This window comes from Myripristis murdjan, chromosome 24, assembly GCF_902150065.1.
Source record: "Myripristis murdjan chromosome 24, fMyrMur1.1, whole genome shotgun sequence".
Classification (NCBI taxonomy): Eukaryota; Metazoa; Chordata; class Actinopteri; order Holocentriformes; family Holocentridae; genus Myripristis; species Myripristis murdjan.
Genome location: NC_044003.1, coordinates 12,177,199 through 12,196,031, shown reverse-complemented (window position 1 = coordinate 12,196,031; position 18,833 = coordinate 12,177,199). Strand labels below are relative to the sequence as shown.

The 18,833-nt window shown below is 44.1% G+C and overlaps 1 protein-coding gene across 2 annotated transcripts in view; it reads left to right on the top strand.

The window, feature by feature from the left end:
- The window catches only part of akap12b (A kinase (PRKA) anchor protein 12b), a 51,441-nt gene extending 32,767 nt beyond the window's left edge, over positions 1-18,674 (top strand). Inside the window, exons 1-3 of one of the 2 annotated variants that reach the window (XM_030046653.1) lie at positions 4,743-5,006; positions 9,780-14,600; positions 15,876-18,674. In XM_030046653.1, the coding sequence (XP_029902513.1) occupies positions 4,982-5,006; positions 9,780-14,596 (4,842 nt within the window). In that variant the 5' untranslated portion in view covers positions 4,743-4,981 and the 3' untranslated portion in view covers positions 14,597-14,600; positions 15,876-18,674. Of the gene's footprint in view, positions 1-4,742; positions 5,007-9,779; positions 14,601-15,875 lie in introns of those variants that run through there. The other variant, XM_030046652.1, reaches the window with a different exon arrangement.
- Positions 18,675-18,833: the final 159 nt, after the last annotated feature.

Sequence of the window (18,833 nt, the reverse complement as noted above, 5' to 3'; positions counted from 1 at the left end):
CCTCCGTTTAATAGCATTATGGCCCCTGTTACACTGCAAAACGTATCCATTTGTTTAAGTCATTTTGTCCAACACTGTGGCTTTAAAACCAACAAATGGCCAATGAGTTGAGATTATTTGGGATTATTTCTCTTGTTTCCAATGCACATCAACTTGCGCCAAGAATTTTGTCAACTTGTCTGCCCTACTCTGCCTCAAGGTTTCCAGTGCATCTGCATTGGAAACAGCTTCATTCATTTCAAGATTAACTTGAGACTAAATGACTTTGCTAAGATGAACTTGTTTTTTTGGAGGGCGGCTCGACTACAAGTTAAGGGATCTTTGCCAAATTATAATGGTAAGCAGGGCCTCGCATGAGACAGAGGTGAGCCAGATTGATGGGCGGTGAGGAAGAGTGTAGTGGGATAAGAGGAGTTGTGAGGAAAAAGGGAGGGTTTTTTGGCAAGTTCTCATGAAGTGCAGCTGGGTAATGAGTGGGAGTCGTTTGGCTGAAGCAGAAAGGGCCTTGAAGAGGGAATGGAGAGTTTTGCACACCCCTCCATCCCCACAGCTCACAGGCAAGGTAAGCCACTTTCAGGGTGTGTGTGAAACAGATTTGGCCGAGGCCTGTCTTCGCATCTCCAACATCTTTTGACTATTTGATGCACTGAAGCCAAATTTGGGTTATGGCAAGGCTGCTGCCTTTGAATATACACCCTCAAATGATCGAAACACGCATTTCTTTAGATCAAAACACACAACGATCACATCCGTCGTCCATCAGACAGGCCTGTTTGCAGGTGAGCAGACAAATCCTGTTCACACCTCTTCTGACCTTCATATACATTTGTAAACGTGGACCATTTACAAAACCTTTTTCACGCTTCAGAAAGAGGGCTTGCACGCCTTCCAGTTTGTCTTGGAGGACAAGAGAGCGCAGAACAACAACAGAAACGGTCACTGATACTGCCAAGTGGGCCATACCGCTTGTGCAAATATTTTAGGAATGCAGAGGAAAAACAGAGATAAGTTTAAGATATTTAAAAAAAAAAAAAAAAGTTGGTTAAATGAACCCCTCCGGAAGAAATGCCATCCTTCACCTAAATCAGATTTGCTCATATTCATTTGGCACAACAGGCAATAGTGCATCTGACATGAGCGACTAATATGCTGGTGGGCAAAGGCTTGCTGTTAAAACTTGGACGAGCCTCGCCCTTAGAAAAAGTTGAAGTCCTTGCCAGCAGGACTTCTGGCACCAATAATAAGCATAAATATTTGATCCCAGATTTAATTGTTGAGAATTTTGGGGCCAGAAAATGGTGATTTTTACAGAGCCAACACCCTCTTTATCCATGCTGGAAGTCATTCATATTATCCACCCCTTTTTTACAGAAAAGTAAAGCAAGAGGTTGTTGTCTGTGAAGACTCTCAGTCATCCGCGTCTTGGTTATCCATGGGGTGTTGAATCTTCAGAAGCCCGTCAGAACTGAAGAAGCCTCTTGGATGAGAGGTGAAACGTCTTCAAGGATCTACAACCAAGGCCAGCTGCCCTCGATTCAACCCTCCTTGGATAAGAGATTGTTATTATTTGCCCAAAGTCACAAGACGTCACTGCCACGTAATGTTCATCTAATGACACATGTAACTTGTATGTGAAACACTCAGAGATACACTCAGACTCAGTAAGGAGGGGTGAATAGTGGGAATAATTGCAGAACAGATTGTGTGCAGTAGGGTACGGAGTGTAACTCTAGGAAACACGCGAGAGGAAGAGGAAATGGTGATGTCAAGGTTTGAGAGAGTTTCCTGTCCGACATTCTTATCCATCCCTCCGGCCCACACGCACACATGCACGGGGGGGTGGGGGGTGGGACGGGGCCTCAAGAGGACAGAAAAGAGAGGAGAAGGGGAAAGTGCTGGAGAGGGAGAGGGATTAAAGAAAACTGTGAGTGTGGATTGGGGAGATAAAGACAAAGAAAGCGCGAAAGGTGCTGAGACAGAAGGAGGGGGGGGAAAGCGCAGAAGAAAGCAGAGAGGAATCGAGTGAAATTTTTTTCTGATCCGGGGCAGTTTCACACACTCGCACACACACACAGTCAGAGCCCTCGTTTCCCTTTTCCTCCAATTATTTCAACATCATCCTATCCAGTTCTTGGAATTCTCAGAGTAGGGGGTGATTTTTTTTTCTTTTCTTTTCTTTTCTTTTTTTTTTTCTCTATCAAGTCCGATGATGTCATTCACTTCTTTACAGGCTACAAAGCTGCTCCACCCAGGAACCCCCCCTGGCCCCACTCCCCCCCTTGCATTCGAGACCCCTCCTCAAACATTCCTGAATACAGGCACGTTTTCTCAAGTGGGGCGTCACCCCCAGTGTCTGTCTGGGCTCTGTGTTATTGCAACTTAACATAATTGCAATTTAATTACAAAAATACGCACCCATTCATTGAATGTTGTGAGGGCAGCGTGATGAAATTTTGGTGAAATTAGCACTGACCCGGCACAAGAAGGAAAAGGCAGACATAATCAGTCTGTCAACTTTACGCTGAATAGCGATATAAGCCATATGGAGTCTTTATGATAATATCTCCCATGCTGCTCAGTGTGGCCTGAAGTGATGTGTGTGTGTGTGTGTGTGTGTGTGTGCCTGAATTAAGATGGTTCAGTATGTATGGAAGTCCAGGAATGCGACTGTACGGATGACTCATATGAAGGAAGCACTGGGGTGAGAGGAAGAGGTGGACCGACCCAACAGAGGTATTCTCATCAAAGTCCAATTTCCCCTCCGTCTGACTCACTGTCCACTCAGCATAATGACATGGTCGTAGTGGTGCTGCATGGTACAAGCACTGTCTGTTCTCTGAAAAAAAAAAGAAAAAAAGAAATCAAACAACTTAGTCACTGCAAAAAACCGAAAGCCTCACTTGCGTGTCATGCTCGCATTTTTAGGGAATGACTGTAAGGAATTGAGAGGGTCTTTCACGATATCGTCAAAGTACTTTATGTACTCAGCAATAGGAACAGATTGCTGTGTACATTCTGATTTGCGATTTTGGTTGAATAAAACAAGCATTTCTCCTGAATGCTATAAAAGTTCATTTTTGTAATCCTCTGGGAATGTCTTCCTGAAAAACAAAAATTATCCCACCAGGCAGGGATTTATGATAGAGACAGTGTCTTCTTCCCTTCCCCCCCCCAAGCCCCGATGGGAACCATGAAGCTTTCCATTCATGGCTGTAGACCTTGGTATTCATGTCTCTTTCAATTCAGTGAATCTGAAGAAAACACACAGGAAGCGGCGTGGGATGAGCGCAAAATAAGATAATTTGTTTTTAATTAAGCTGAAAGTTCAACCCCCTCTTCCCGCTTGACCTAACGTTTTGCCCCACAGCGAATCCTCAGCTGCTTTGATACTTGCCTTGGCTTTATTTACGGCTCTTAATAACCTTTTATGTTTGTGTGAACTTAATAATAACCTTGTATGTTTGCATGACCCGTAAAAAAATGAGGGACCAGGTAGAATCAGAAGCAACGTGACTCAAAAATGGCGTTGCTTGGGTCGTTCTGTGCAGCGAATTACCAGCACTGTTACTTCATTAGGTTAATAGAGATGTTATCAGTGTATTTCCCCCCCATGTGAACACCGTGCCTTCTTCTTGAAACACACACATACACACTGTGGGACGGGGGGCTTTCAGACAGCACTTGATTACTGCTGTTATCACCCATTTGGGAGCATTCCTGATGGAATTCACACATTCCCCAGGGACAATGCTGAAGTGTGACAGATCTGATTATGCTGGTATTTACCTGAGGATTTATCTGCATTCCTCCAAGTCTCTCTCCTCCCACATCAGACAAAAGCTGAATTAAATGTGTCTGTATTGACTTAATTGAGAAGGGCCTATTAACATTCACAGGGGGGGCAGGCGGCAACTTGTGGGCACCCCCTTTCATGGGTTGAACTTTTGCCTCAAACAAGGCCATGTTTTCAGAGGTTGGGATGCAGTGCCACCTTGCCATGCCATTGTTCTCTCTGGTTCCGCTTCAAAAAGTCAACATCAGGAATCTTCCATTAGAAATTAATATAGTTAAGAGCTAGGTGTCCAAAAAATGCTGAAAAAAGCTGTATTCTTGCGTTTTTTTTTTTTCTTCTCTACTTTGCCTATGTCAACATTCCTGTGCATGACTAGTGACATGAGCCATGAGATGCAGGGGAGATCCCTGTAGTCTCCTGGGAGATGGAGTGCAGAGAAAAGAGGGGGGATTGAGGTGGGGGTGGGGGTGCTGGGCCGTTTTGCAGTTGCTTTTCTAAACTGTCTTTTGAGGACACATGGGTATTAGCGCAGGAGAGGGGAGACCGTAGAACCACCCTACACCCCAAGCCAGAGAGTGTTTCAGTACAGGGTGGGGGTAGGGTCTCGTTTGGGGAAGTGGGGGGGTTACATGGGGTTTGAACACACACAATGGTTGGGGAAGGGGAAAGGGAGGGGGGTGAGACGGGTGAGACAAGCAAGGTTGCTTCCCTGAAAGATCACATGATGAGCTCCAGTCATCCCGGACAGGCGCTTGAAGGAGAGGAGAGTGGTCGGAGGGAGGGTCAGCGGATAAGGAAGGAGGGGGAAGGAGGAGGGGGTGGGGGTGGCTCATTCAGAACAGCTGAAGAAAGGCGAGGAGGTGGGAGGAAGAGGGAGGCAGGGGTGGTCCAGTCTGTTGAAATGTGTGTGTAGCCCATTTTTCTGCTCATACCGACCGAGAAGCGCTAGGAGAGAGACACACGCACACCGCCTCAGCCCTCAGACGGAGTCTACAAGTGAAGGAGGGAACCGCTTTAGAGAAGCAGACCCAAGATATTTTACTGAGCGGGCAGGCGGAGAAGTGAAGCCATAAAAAAAAAAAAAAAATAACTGGAGAATATTTCGAAAATATTTTTTTAGGATCTATTTTTGATATTATATTTTTGTAAAAAAAAAAAATTGGAGCAAGGAATTTGGGAGTTTTACCAATGCTTGGAACAATTACTCTAACAGGTAAGCACAATGATTCTGGTCAGACCTAACTTATTGCAATTAAAGGATTTAGAGTTAACTTTCATTAAAAGATTCATTCCAATTTGCCACCGATGCTTGTGGTCTTTATAATAAGACACATCAGTTAAGTTTTATTTACTTGGAGGAGAATAATTGATATTTGGTGCATGTCTTCTTGTAATTTACTCAGTATATCTTGAGCATCAAAGTAGTGGTTTCTCCCTGAGTGCAGCCAAAGGCATTGTTGTCCTGAGGGTGTGGTTAGCGTTTAGGATTGAAGTTGTCTTGGCATGGGCAAGTGATTTGAGCCGGAGATGATTTCGCTTTGGTCAGTGTTGCAACTCTGCAGAGATCCACTATTTAAAAAGTGAATTAAGTATCAATTTCCCTGTTTTCATCCCCTTTAGTTCATACAGAAATGGTTTAATTGTGTTTTCTAAATCCTATTTGAAAGTAGATTAACAGTGTGCCATTGTAGGGGTTTTTCACTCCATTCATTGTTATGGTGTTATCACCACTGCCTTTATGAGGTAAGCAAAATTAAGTGCCAGGATCCCTTAGAGGCATCCTCCTTTCCCAGCAGACCTTAAGTAGAAAGTTTTTCATCTCCAAGCAAACACCTTACCGGCTTTTCACCCAATCCGACTGCTGACTTCTCTAAACTCTGTACCCATACAACTTCTTGGTGGGAAAAGAATTTCACACAGTGACAGCTGTGAGATAGATATATATGAAGATGTATTTGGAGAAATGTTTTCAAAGGCTGTTTTTAGCCCATGTCTCCATCCGGGCCTCCTCCACATGTCCCCTCATGTGAAGTATTTCAATTAGATTAAGTGGGATCCTAATTCCCAATGGAGTTATTCAGCTTAGGCACAGAGGATAGGGAGGGAGGAGAAAGGGGCGTATGGAATTAATTACATGCCAAGACCGATTCTTCTCCGGGCCACATAACTCAGAGTGATGGTTTAAATGGAGCAGGGCTGGGTTGTTTTGCTTTATGGGTGACCTCACAGATATTGGATAATGAAATGCCAAAACACATATATTAATAGATAAACATTTGTGTTTTCTGTCATGTGCACTGAACTGGTGCAGGAGGCAGTCACAAACTTTTTGGTGGATGTTGAGGTGATAACAGAAGATGCAAATGGTGGAACAGTGGCTCTTAGTGCCACAGGCTCCTGACTGGTGACGTCTAGGGGCGCTTGCATGGAGACAGTGTGGCCACACCTTTCACACAGAGGGGGCAGCTAGAGAGAGGGGCTGTTGGTCCCAACATGATCTTCCTGGGGGGTGAAGGGGGCATGGGGAGGGGGTACTCACTCATGCTGCCCTCTTTTTTTTAACTGACTTCTTTTGTTTAGCATGGTTTGTGCTCCAGACTAGAGTGATTATAACAAGGATTTGCATACGTTTGGGCTGCAGCATTTGTAAATACTGTCTAGTAAGAATGGCTGCCATTCAGTCTTCCAGCTACGACTCGGCCCCTGCCCCCGTTCTTCATATCCACAAGCTACCCAAGACCCCAGTAATCCCCCCCAACATCACCACCACCAACAACAAATACATAGTAGTACTCTCACAAGCCACATCTCTGTGCCAACCACAACAGAAACCCTATCAGGTTCCCCGTCCCGCTGCAGACACTGGGGTAAAGATGGATTTGCCACAATTGCATTTTAGCTGCAGAGATTCTATTTAATAGGAGAGCATCACCTTACCACACTCACACAAACAAAGCCTGCCTCCAGCAGAGACAAGCATTTAAACTATGAATGTGTGTGTGTGTGTGTGTGTGTGTGTGTGTGTCAGAGATCTGTAACACCCTTTGAGTTAGAACCTCGGCCCCAGGGCAGCCCCCCCCCGAGCCCTTCATCTCTTTACTGTCCCCTCCTCAACCCTCACACACACATTCCTCCTGGTACAGTCGTTATTCAAAACACCCCCCGCCTCTTCACGCACCAACCGTCTTGCACCAACACACACATACACACACGTACACACCATTTACTCTCACCCCTTGAGACCCCTGCCCCCTCCCCCTAGCCCTCTGCCCACCACCCAGCCAAGTCAAACCAAACTAGAGGAGTTCACAGTTGTGTGCCTGTTAAAAAAAAAAAAAAAAAAAAAAAGTTTGGCCGGAAAACAAAGATCAAAAAGATAGGGGAGATGCCGGTGCTCTGTTAAATCAACATGGTTCCTGTTTTATTATCCATGTAGATACACATGGCCTTGTCTGGCCCAGTCCACTAACAGTTTGACGCCCCTGCACCCACTTACAGTTTTGATGAGCCTCACTGGAAACAGCTTTGTATATCCATATGGGGAACTGATGTAATTACAAACATTAACACTGATTTGCTGCTGGCTGAGTTGTGTTGTCTGTCAAACGGTTTGGAGCATAGGTTTCATATTAGATGGTTGGCCACTCGCTTATGTTTGTTTTTATGTGTGATCTCTGTGGTTCTTCCTGCCTTGGCTTGTTTGCTTAACAACAGTGTGGTTTGACAGTGTAACAGCTACCCTCTCTCCGTCTCTCCATTATACACACACACACACACACACACACACACACACAAATGCATCAATTTAGCCATTGTTTTACAATTTGCACCCTATTCTACAAAAAGCCAAATGATGCAACTGTAATGAAGGTGACTTTTTTTTTTTTTTTTAGATTTAGGAGCTTTGAGATTTTACTCCTTGCAGATTTTCAAACTTCCTCTGCACCTTCATGTTTATAGATAATAGGAAAGTTAGCCACCCCCTCCTTTATTTCTGAGGCCTGAGAGGGCTGGAGGGCTATTGTGTTTGCATATGTGTGTGCCTTGGGAAAGGGGGGTGGATCCTCATCCATCCTGCTGTGGTGGAATTTGGGTCAAGGGGATTGGGACTTATATTGAGGAGGGGTAGGAGCCTATATTGTTAGAAACTTGGATTGGCACAGCACAGACACTTTTGATCTGAAAAACAAACACACATTCTTTTCTGAGGTGCCCTGGCATTTAACTCCAGTTTATGTTTAGAACATCCTAAAATAATTCACCCAAACTTGAATTACACAGCATAGTTCACATTCCTTTTGTTGAATCTATACATAAGATATGGGCGTGCCCTCGCTGGCAATGACAATGTATGAAAGAACTGCACTTTACTGTGCAAATTTAGAAATGTTTGTTTTTTTGGGCAGTGTTTTTGTTATTGGATGGGCATGTTGTTTTAACCCATGAATAAGACAGGGTTCTTCTTCTTTTCAAAGCCATAACATTTTAGGAATGCTTGGTTACCGAGTCAAGGTTCATGTCTATAATTAAGCAAAAGGATGTGGACAGATTATGGCACACAGTCTTATGTTTTTGTGTGAGGCAACATCTTTCACAGATATAGAAATTTATTTATGAATGGAACACAATTTTGACAGGTTATTTTGCAGATAAAAAAGGACAAAAGGGACTGTGATCAACTGCCTTTATTTTATTTATTTATTTATTTTTTTGGTCATGTGTCATGATGTTTAGAATAGTGCCTAATTTAAAAATGTGTTGTACTCTTTTCTTGGAGTCTTGGTGTTTGTGTTAATGTCTGTGGGTTGAGGATGGTGGTGGTGGTGGTCTGTGTGTGTATTTGTGTGTGTGTGTGTGTGTGTGTGTGTGTGTGTGTGTGTGCATATTTGCATGCTGTGCTTGTGATTGACAGAAGCAAAGAAAAGAGGGGCGTTCCCACAGCATATGAGCATGTGCGCATGGTTTAAAAAGCGTGTGTGTGTGTGTGCCTGTGCATGTATCCAGGTAACCTAATATCTAGGCATTAAAAATGCTGGAATTTGTTTTGAGACTCCCAGGGTACCAAATGTGAGCTTTTCCTGTCAGTAGTGAGATGTAAGGGAAAAAAAACCCTAAAGACACTGGAATTTCATTGTAACTCCGCCCACCCCCACCCTCCCAACCCCTTCTGTCAAAACACAGATAGACATGCCAGGAATTTCAGGCATCATATGTATCTGTGTGTTTGTGTATTATGTGTATGAATATTGTTCTTGTTTTTTCTCTCCCAGCTATCAGTATTTAATTAGTGTAACTTCCAACAAACGTACTTATAATCATGGATGAATTGATGGAGCTTAGCCATGGAAACAAGTTAAACTAAGTTGTTGTGAGCTTTTGTTGTGGTTTTGGTCACCCTTTGCTTTTGTAGTCCACAAATTGTCAATAAAATAGCTGTTGTTGTACAACATTTTCTGTGAAGCTTCCTGTAGAGGTCATTTTTATTTGTGTTTATTCCTAAACTTGCATGTCTATGTTGAAAACGAGTAACTTTAGGAAATTGCAATCTGATTGCAATTAAGTCACCTGTGTGATTACATCAAGTCAAAGGGTCAGCATTTTAGTCGTTACTTTTCTTCAGCTGATTATCTTCAAATGGCAATGAGAAATTAGTAAAAAAATTACTTGTCACAGAGTATTTTGCATTGATTGTGCTAAAGTTTGTTTGTTTGTTTTCAAATGACACTGCTCCAAATCTGTGCATAAGGAAATTCTCCTGCAACTTTTCACTTTCTCTATCATTTCAGTCACAACAACATATATTTTGGAACAGCATGTCATATTGCAACGATAACATTGATTTCCAGATATCAATGGGTTGTGGGTTGGAAGTGAAGTGATCAGAGAGTGGTGAAAACATTGTATGTGTATATTGTGGGTATATTCTTATTTTTCAGTTTAGGAAAACTTAAAATCTGAGATTTTTTTTCTTTCCCTGTCATTTCAGTCGGCCAGCCAGACGGTGTGTCCGTTGCTCAGAAGGAAGAGGCTCCTGAGACCATGGACACCATCCAAGATGAAGTCACTCCTCAGGTGAATGGAGAGAAAGTGGAAAAAGAGTCTCCTGATGCCATTGAGGTCTCCACTACTGAGGAGAAGAAAGAGGAGGAGAAACCAGTCAGACAGAGCAGTGAAGTTGGCTTCAAGAAGATCTTTCGTTTTGTGGGCTTTAGGTTCACACTGAAGAAAGACAAGGGTGATGAGAAGGAGCCTGTGAAACTAATAACAGTAAAAGATAAGGAAGAAGAGGTCAGTGGGGCTGACACAGCTAAAGATGCTAAGGAGGAGGCACCCATAGCCGAGGTCTCAGCTGAAGAAAAGGTGGGTGAAACAGAGACATCCACTACCGAGTCTGCCAAGGAGACATCCACTACTGAGACTGCTAAGGAGACATCCACTTCTGAGGCTACTAAGGAGACGTCCACTTCTGAGGCTGCTAAGGAGACATCCACTGCCGAGGCTGCTAAGGAGGCATCCACTGCCGAGGCTGCTAAGGAGGCATCCACTGCCGAGGCTGATAAGGAGGCTTCCACTTCCGAGGCTGTTGAGGAGGCTTCTACTTCTGAGGCTCCTAAGGAGACATCCACTATTGAGTCCGATAAGGAGACCTCCACTACCGAGACTGCTAAGGAGACCTCCACTTCCGAGGCAGCTAAAGAGACCTCCACTTCCGAGGCTGCAAAGGAGACCTCCACTGCCGAGGATGCCAAGGAAACCTCCACTTCTGAGGCTGATAAGGAGGCTTCCACTTCTGAGAGTGCAAAGGAAGCTTCCACTTCTGAGACTGCTAAGGAGGCTTCAACTTCTGAAACTGCAAAAGAGGCTTCCACTTCCGAGACTGCAAAGGAGGCTTCCACTTCTGAGACTGCTAAGGAGGCCTCCACCTCTGAAACGGCTAAGGAGGCCTCCACTTCTGAGACTGCTAAAGAGGCGTCCACTTCCGAGGCAGCTAAAGATACTGACGAGGCTGCAACCACTGAAGTCCCACCAGAAGGCACTGCAGCTGAAACTGTTGATGAAGAAGCCAAGAAGGAGGGAGGTGAGAAGGAATCTGAGTCCAGCCCACCACCCCAGGAGGTCCCACAGTCCACCTTCAGGAAATTCTTCACAGTTGCATCACTCTTCTCTAACCTGCGAAAGAAGTCTAGCATCAAGAAGCCCAAAGACGAGGAATCAGCTGTTGAAGAGGAGACACCTAAGGCGGAGGAGACTACTGAGGCTGTAAAAGAAGAGGAGAAGAAGGTTGATGTAGAGCAAGAGGCAAAGGAGGAGCCACCAACTGTTACTTCTGAAGAGGCAAAAAAAGATCTTTCCACAGAGCCTGAGGCTGCTGTGGAAATCCCAGCTCCTGAAGCTGATACTACAGATGAGGCCAAACCAGAGGAAGGGGGAGAAGAAGTTTCTGCCGAGGAAGAAAAAGCTCCAGCAGAGGTGAGCTCTGAGGCTGAGCTTCTGTCATCACAGGAGAGGACAAAGGTCCAAGGAAGCCCCTTGAAGAAGCTTTTCACTGGGGCAGGCCTGAAGAAGCTCTCCACCAAGAAACAAAAGAGCAAGAGAGATGGTGAGACCAAGCTGACTGAAAGTGGAGAGCAGGCAGCTGAGCAATTTCAGTCTTCCGCTGAGTCAACAGAGGTTCCTAAACCTGACGCTGGGGCCTCGTCTCCAGAGGATTCAGGGGACCATGTTGTTGCGGTGGAGGTAAGCCAGCCTGAACCTAGCCAAGAGGCTGAAGGAGAAGTTACCTCTGATGGAGAAAAGAAGAAAGAGGGCATTACTGCCTGGTCATCCTTCAAGAAACTGGTGACTCCCAAGAAGCATGTGAAGAAGTCTTCTGAGAGTGAAGATGAAGCCACAGGTGACAAACCAGTGAATTCAGCCACCCTATCTTCTACTGAGAGTGCTGTCTTTGTAGATAAGTGCAGTGAGGAGGAGGCTAAGGATAAGGATAAGCCCACTGAGGAAGAGCCAAACACTGAAAATACTGAGAAACTGGCGAGCAGCACTGAGGAATCCAAAAAGAAAATGGACACCTCTGTTTCCTGGGAGGCTTTGATGTGCATGGGTGGCACCAAAAAGAGGACTAGGAGGACCTCTGACTCTGACGATGATGAAACCAAGATTGACGAACCACCAACGGTAGAGGGAGAGCAAAAGAGCAATACTGCGGAGGCCCTAGCTGTTGTTACTTCCCAAGAAGCTGAGACTGAAGGTGAGGTGGTTTCTTCACCTGAACCATTAAGCAGCCCTCCTGAGAGAGAGTCTGCCTGGGACACACTGAAACGACTTATGGTAAAGAATAAGGCCAAAGTTGAGGAGAAGACAGAAGAGAGCTCAGAGCAAGTCCTATCAGACAGTGAAGTCCCAAAAGAGGAGTCCTCGTTCTCATTGAGAAAATTCTTCCCTGGACGCAGGAAGAAGAAAATTGAAAAACCACCCTCCCCTGAAGTGGTCCCAGCCGAGGAAGACTCTGACACTCCAGCTGTTGTTCCTCTCTCAGAATATGATGTTGAGCCAGTTGAACAAGAACAAGAGCAACCAGAAACACCAGCAATAGTCCAGACTACTGTGTCTGCTGAAGAGAGGTCCCCTTCTTGGATCCCAGCCAATGTAGAAGATGTTAGTGACCAACATGATCAGCTGAGTGACATCCCAGAAGAGGCAGAAAACGCTGCCACGCCAAAGTCTGCTGACACCACCATTGCAGAGGACGATATTGAGGACCAGGCCATGCAGTCCGCCGCAGCTCTGGACAGGGGGCGCAGGGGACGAAGACTGTCCACAGCTGAAGTGAAGCCTGTGGTCCCAGCTCCATCTGCTGAAACCACCCCTGTTCCTCAGGGTCCCCATTCAGAGAACACAGCAATGATTCGGGAGGGTGTGGTGGAGCAGGTCGCCGAAATTCCTTACGAGACATCTGTGATATCTCAAGATGTACCAGCTGAGACCGCCACAGCCAAAATCGAGCATGAACCACAGGTTGAGCATGCTGAGACCAAGGTGAATAGAATCCTGGAACCACACATTTGTGCTGAGGCCATGGCCATCTGTACTGGCCTAGGGACCAAGGAGATTGCAAAATTGGCTCTTGAAAAGCCCGTCATGCCCATTTCAGAGTGTATGTCTGTGATCAGTGATGCTCTATGTGCAGAAGTTGTAGTTGAGGAGAAACCTTCAAAAATTGAAAATGCCATCGTTACAGAAGACCCTGTCCTTGAGGCTCAAGTGCACCAAGTAGAAATCACTAAGCTTGAGGCTCCCGTTCAAACTATAGTGAATGAAATTCCTGAAGTTCAGTTTGCCAGTAGGGACCATGAACCTCAAATTGAGGTCGCTGCAGTTGTCAGCACTGTTGTGGAGGAATCTGAAATTGTGCAGCCCCCTGAGGTGAGGGCAAACTCTCCTAAATCTATACTGATGAATCCCATCATACCAACCATTGAAGCAGCTGTCTATACTGAAACCGCAGAAGTCACTCAACCAGCTGTGGAAATCAAGGAAACCGAAATACACATGAAACAGTTTCGTGCCATTGGAAATAATATACCAGTACCTGAGATGGCTCATGCTGTGTCCCATGAGATGACTTCCACCCTGTCTGACACCACAAATAACACTATCATGAAGGCCACTGAACCAGGCATTGCTGTAGTGCTGCCTGAAGAGGTTGCCACTGTCAACGAAACAGTGATTCTTGCCGGCCCAAAAGAGGAAATGGTAATGGGAAAAGCCTCAATTTCAGAGCCTGTTATTGGTCTACCAGGCCAAGTGCAGCCAATCATAAAGGTGACAGCAGTGGACAGTAGCATCGGCATGGTGGAGCAGGTTAATGACATTGAGGAACAGAGCATGGTCATTGCCCAGGCTGTCATTCAGACTGCCATGAATAAAATGTCAGAACCCAAGCCTGAACTCAGAAGGCCTCCCAGCCCCACAACCATCATCCCAGGGCCAGTCCAGGCTGTGGCAAAAAAAGAAGAAGAGATTGAGATAGAAACAGAGAAGCCTGTTATCACTGAAGCTCCTGTTGTTGTCACCTGTGAAGCACCCGCACCACCAAAGTCACCAAAGTCACGCAAAACTCTCCATGCTGCCATCCAGGTCATTGATGCAATTCCAGTAGAATTCATAGAGGGCCTTGATGACCCTGCAGAGAAGGAGAAACCAAAAAAGGGACTTAAGCAAGCTGTGGAGGTAACAGCAAGTGAAGAGACTGTTATAGTGGAAGAAGTAGTAGAAATGTTAGAAAGCGAAACAGGCGGAGAGCTTGAAGATGTTAAGAAGGAACAGAGCAAAGAAGACACAGTGACTCAGAAAGTTGTGCCAGCAACTGATTCATCAGAGGTAACCAAGGCTGAGGCTCCTATAGAGGAGAAAAAAGAGAAAACAATCCACATGCCAGTCCAGGTGGTCCTACATATGGCGCAGGTGGTTGAAGATCAAGCAGTGGAAGAAGAGGCTCTGGTGGAGTTTGACAGCAATGGTCCCATTAACTCTATGCCAGCAGCCAAATCCCCCAAGAAAGGTGATAGCCCTTCAAGTCAGAAGCCATTGTCAGACAGTCTCCCTACACTGTACGAAGAGCCTCAAACGATAGCTTCAACAGATGTTGCTGCTCCCAGCCAAGGGGCAGCTGCCAGTCCAGCAGAGACAGAGAAAGCAGCGTCGGGGAAATGTGCAGAAGTGATGGCACAGGTGATCGAAGTGATTGAGGAGGCAGTGAAGGAGATTGAACCTGTCTCCACACAAATCACAGCAGCATCATGAGCAGGTGAGACTATGATCTTTTTATGTTGATAAATGCTTGCAAGTTGACACTACTAAATGCCCAAGAATCCAAATTCTGCCCACCAGAAAATCTAATATTTTCATTTTTTCTTCTTTTCTCTGTAAGTTCTCTTCAGTCTTTTAGTATCTTTGAAATAGTGATGGAACAGTGTAAGATGAAAAAGGGTTGTTATTTTCGAAATTCCTTTGTTGGCCTATCGCGCAATCTTCTCATGGTGGCTTTTTTAAAACATCAATGGGCCCTACTTTTATTAGCGGGTAGGGGAGGGGATTTGCCCACTGACCAGATGAAAAAGCTTTTGTTCGGGCTACAAGTAACCAGGGGACCTTTGATATCAAAGCAGGAATGCCGCCGTTGACCCCTGCTTAGTAGGCTGGGGTCTTAAAGGGAAGCGGTGTGTGAGGGGAAGATGAACTTGTGCTGAAAGACTGATTATGATTCCTCCTCTCCCTCCTCCTTCTCTCCTTCTATCAGAGGCTCAGTATGGAGTCAAGAAACCATGTCAGAGCGCACATTTGTTAGATTTAATTACGGTGTTTCACAGAGCTTTTGTTGTATTTTGTCTCATGATTAAATTAGATTTATAATCTTTACAGTCCAGCATTTTTTTTATTTGCAAATATATTTTAGTCACATTGTCTCAAAATTTTATTATACTATGTCGTTTATAACATGTTCGGACTGGATGCTTTTTGATACAACTGATGGTGAGAGGAGGAAGGAACTGGGTGTAGTTGAGTTTTAACATTTAATAAGTGGTAATGCTGCTCTGTAGCAGAGGAAGGAGAGGGGAGCAGGAGGGAGCTTAGTGAGTTACAGCAGCCTGACAGCAGCAGTGGTGCAGCAGCCCTCTCCCACACTTTGGTGTATGCTGAGTCATATAAACAAACCTGGAGAGGCAAAGGCATAATGGGGCAAACAGAAGGAGGAGGTTGGAAAAAAAACAAAAAGGAATATAGAGAACCAGCAGCTACAATTATGAAAACTGAGGTGTGAAGGGAGATGTGGTTATCAGTTTTTATCCCTTACATTTATTGCACAACTGTCATTTAGATTTAAGTAGAAATCAAAGTATGAAGTGTTATTGTTTTATTATTATTATTATTATTATTATTATTATTTAAATAGCATGTATAGCATTTTGCTTCACCTTACATAACATCTTGTTTTCAAACATGGAAGGGTACGGTCACATCGTGTTCTTAATCTCTGTTTTTTTTTTTTTTTTTTTTTTTTTTTTTTGTCTTTCTCCTGTAGTTGAAGATACACGACTGATGCCTGGGAGACAAAATGTCTGGACCAGGACATGAGTGATGAGGGAGAGTGAGCTTGAGAGAGAGAAAGAGAGAGAGAGAGGCTGCTCTGTGGCAACACACTGAGACTGGGCTCTGCGCCACCCTGCCCAGAGACTGAGCAACAGCCACACCCTCCTCTCCCACCCCATCCCCTGCACCCCACCCCTGTCCTGCAGGAACAGCCCAGTCACAGAATAGTGACGTCCCTCCTTCATATCCACGCCACCAGGGGCAAAGCTACACCAACCACCCTGCACTTACACTCACATACACACACACGCACACAAACACACACACATGCACACACACTCAGACACATCTCATCACAGTCCTGTGTCCCAGAAGCATCTGGCTTGCAATCAGTGTGATGTATATTCATCGTCTCCTGTGATGTACGTTCAGTGTCTCAATGACCTTCCATTGCCCTTGTTACATTGGAAAGAGTCTGCATCCTGGTTGAGAGGCTGTGTTTTTGTGCATGTGTGTATGTGTATGTGTGTGCATGCGTGTGTGTGTGTGTGTGTGTGTGTGTGTGTATGCAAGTGGCTGTATGTGAATATTAGTGAGAGTGAGACAGTGTGTGTGCAGGTGAGGAGATGGAGGACTGTTGTCTTGTATATTGTATTTATATCTTAAGTATTCTTTTATTCACTCCTAGCCTCAAGTCTTTTTTGTTTTATTTTTTACTATTTCTTATTTTATGGAATTTGTTGCATCTTCTAAATGTCCATATGGAAGCTGTGATGCACTAGGCAATATTTTAAGGGCAATCAAAGCAAACAATTGAAAGTGAGAAGCAGTAAAATACACGGTAAAGTTTATCCGGGCAAAGGGAGGTTGCCTGAAAATCCATGTGAAAATGTCAGATATTGAGAACATTATCTGTTGGGTGTTGCCTGAAAAGTTGCCCAGCGTATCACAGCCCTAATAGTCAGTTTCAAAGATTATTTCAGGATTCTGTAGATTATAACTAAGCTATGGTACAGATATGATTCCAGTGACAGTGTGTCGTAAACACTGCAAACATTAACTTACTGTGACAGGAGGACAGGGAGTATGATGTTATTTTACAGAAGCACACCATGTTTGACTTGTGACACTTTCTCTTGTCCCACTGTGTTTTTCCTCACTCTCCACTGCACCCGTTATTCTTCGTGTAGATAAGAAAAATATCACTTGATTTACTGTGAAAACGCGTTGTTGCTCAAGTATGTCTTTGAATTTCATGTGAAGATATAATAAAACGCTATTATCCCACCCTCATGTGATCATGTTGGAGAGGTATTTAGTAAACAGTGACGTGCAAAGGCTATGTATCCCGTATGTTTTGCCACTGAATGAGTTATACAACATATGCACATGCATGTGACTTAAACGCAGCATGTCATGTGCACAATGTTTAGAGGACATGGCTTTTGAATTAACTTTCAACTCATGTATTGCTGGTGTGTAGTAATTTCATTAGGTTTAACAGCTTGGTCACTACCTTGTATTGTATAACTGGATAGAAAGAAAGTATCTCAGCGCCCTCTGTTGCCTAATATGAATACTACACACTTCTTACTAATTGCAGTGGTGTTATTCTCACTTATGTGTGTGACTTCATATTTATGCTGTAATAGGGGTGATAACGTTTGAAAATGCTCTTTGTTCAGAATAACCTACACAGTTCATATATTTGATGCTAAACCTGCACTATAATGTGTTTTTCACCCTGCATGATAGCTCAGGTTCATTAAACTGGCACCAGGGAGGACGTAGACCGCACAAACACTGATCAGATGGGAAATTAAACGGCGCAGACATTGCATGGTACCAGATAAAAATAGACGCTCCTTTTGCTCTTAATTTAAAAGCCAAATTGAATTAGGATCATTTAGGGAGTCATGGTCCTTTGGTTGCTCACAGGATGAGACATCAGTTGCATCCAATTAAATTCCTCAGCTCCTATACAGACGCTCATCTTGATTCACCCATAAAATTTAACTTAAGTTCCGAAGTCAACACTTATGGAAAATTATATTGAGATTTGTCAGTTTTGCTTGTATGTTGGGAGTGTGGAAGATGTGTTTGGGATAGAGAAATGTCTAAAACATTGCTTGGACCCAATTTGACAGCCATACCAAATATTTTGTTATGGGTTATACTGGTATTTCTTTCTTTCTTTCTTTCTTTTAATTAACTTCCAACCAAATTTGGCAAACCTGCATTGTCGCTCATTCTGACATCATGTGAAGCAAACCTTGACTGCTCCTGTAATCTCTAGATGTCCATGTGGTGGTTGACACCAGCAGCTCTGCAGGCGTTTCAATAAGCTGTACGACCAAATGAGAGAAAGATGGAGGATGTGTAGACTGCTTCACTTAACTTTACTATAGTATGGGTGTGTCACATCCATAGTACTTGCTTTATGTAAAATAAAAGTTTGAAAAAAAGACAGAATAAAAAAAAAAAAAAAAAAAAAAAAAGACTATTGCTCTTGCTGCTTAATGTAATTCATCTGGTTAGGGCGCCGGCCCACCTTCAGTCCTCCCCAGCTTTTTGTAACACACTCTTAACTGTGAACCTGGTAACATTTGTACAGATTGTATACCTATGTACTTAAAAATCATATTGTTGTAATAATAACAAATAACCTGTAGGCATTTAGCATAATACACATGTAGCATGGTCTTAATTCTGTCTTTTATATTTTCCAAGCTGTTAATAGTAAGGATACAGAAACCTGTCTATTTCATTCAATAAAGGTAGAAAAAATGTGTACTTGTGGTTATTTTCTTTTTCCACTAATAAAACAATTGCTATGGGGATGTACATAAGTAGCCACATTAATGAAGATTAAAATTTACACTAAGCTTGAACAGCTGCTATAAATGCTCTTTGGACTAAAGAACTGCACCAGGTAGCAGCAGCCATGGAG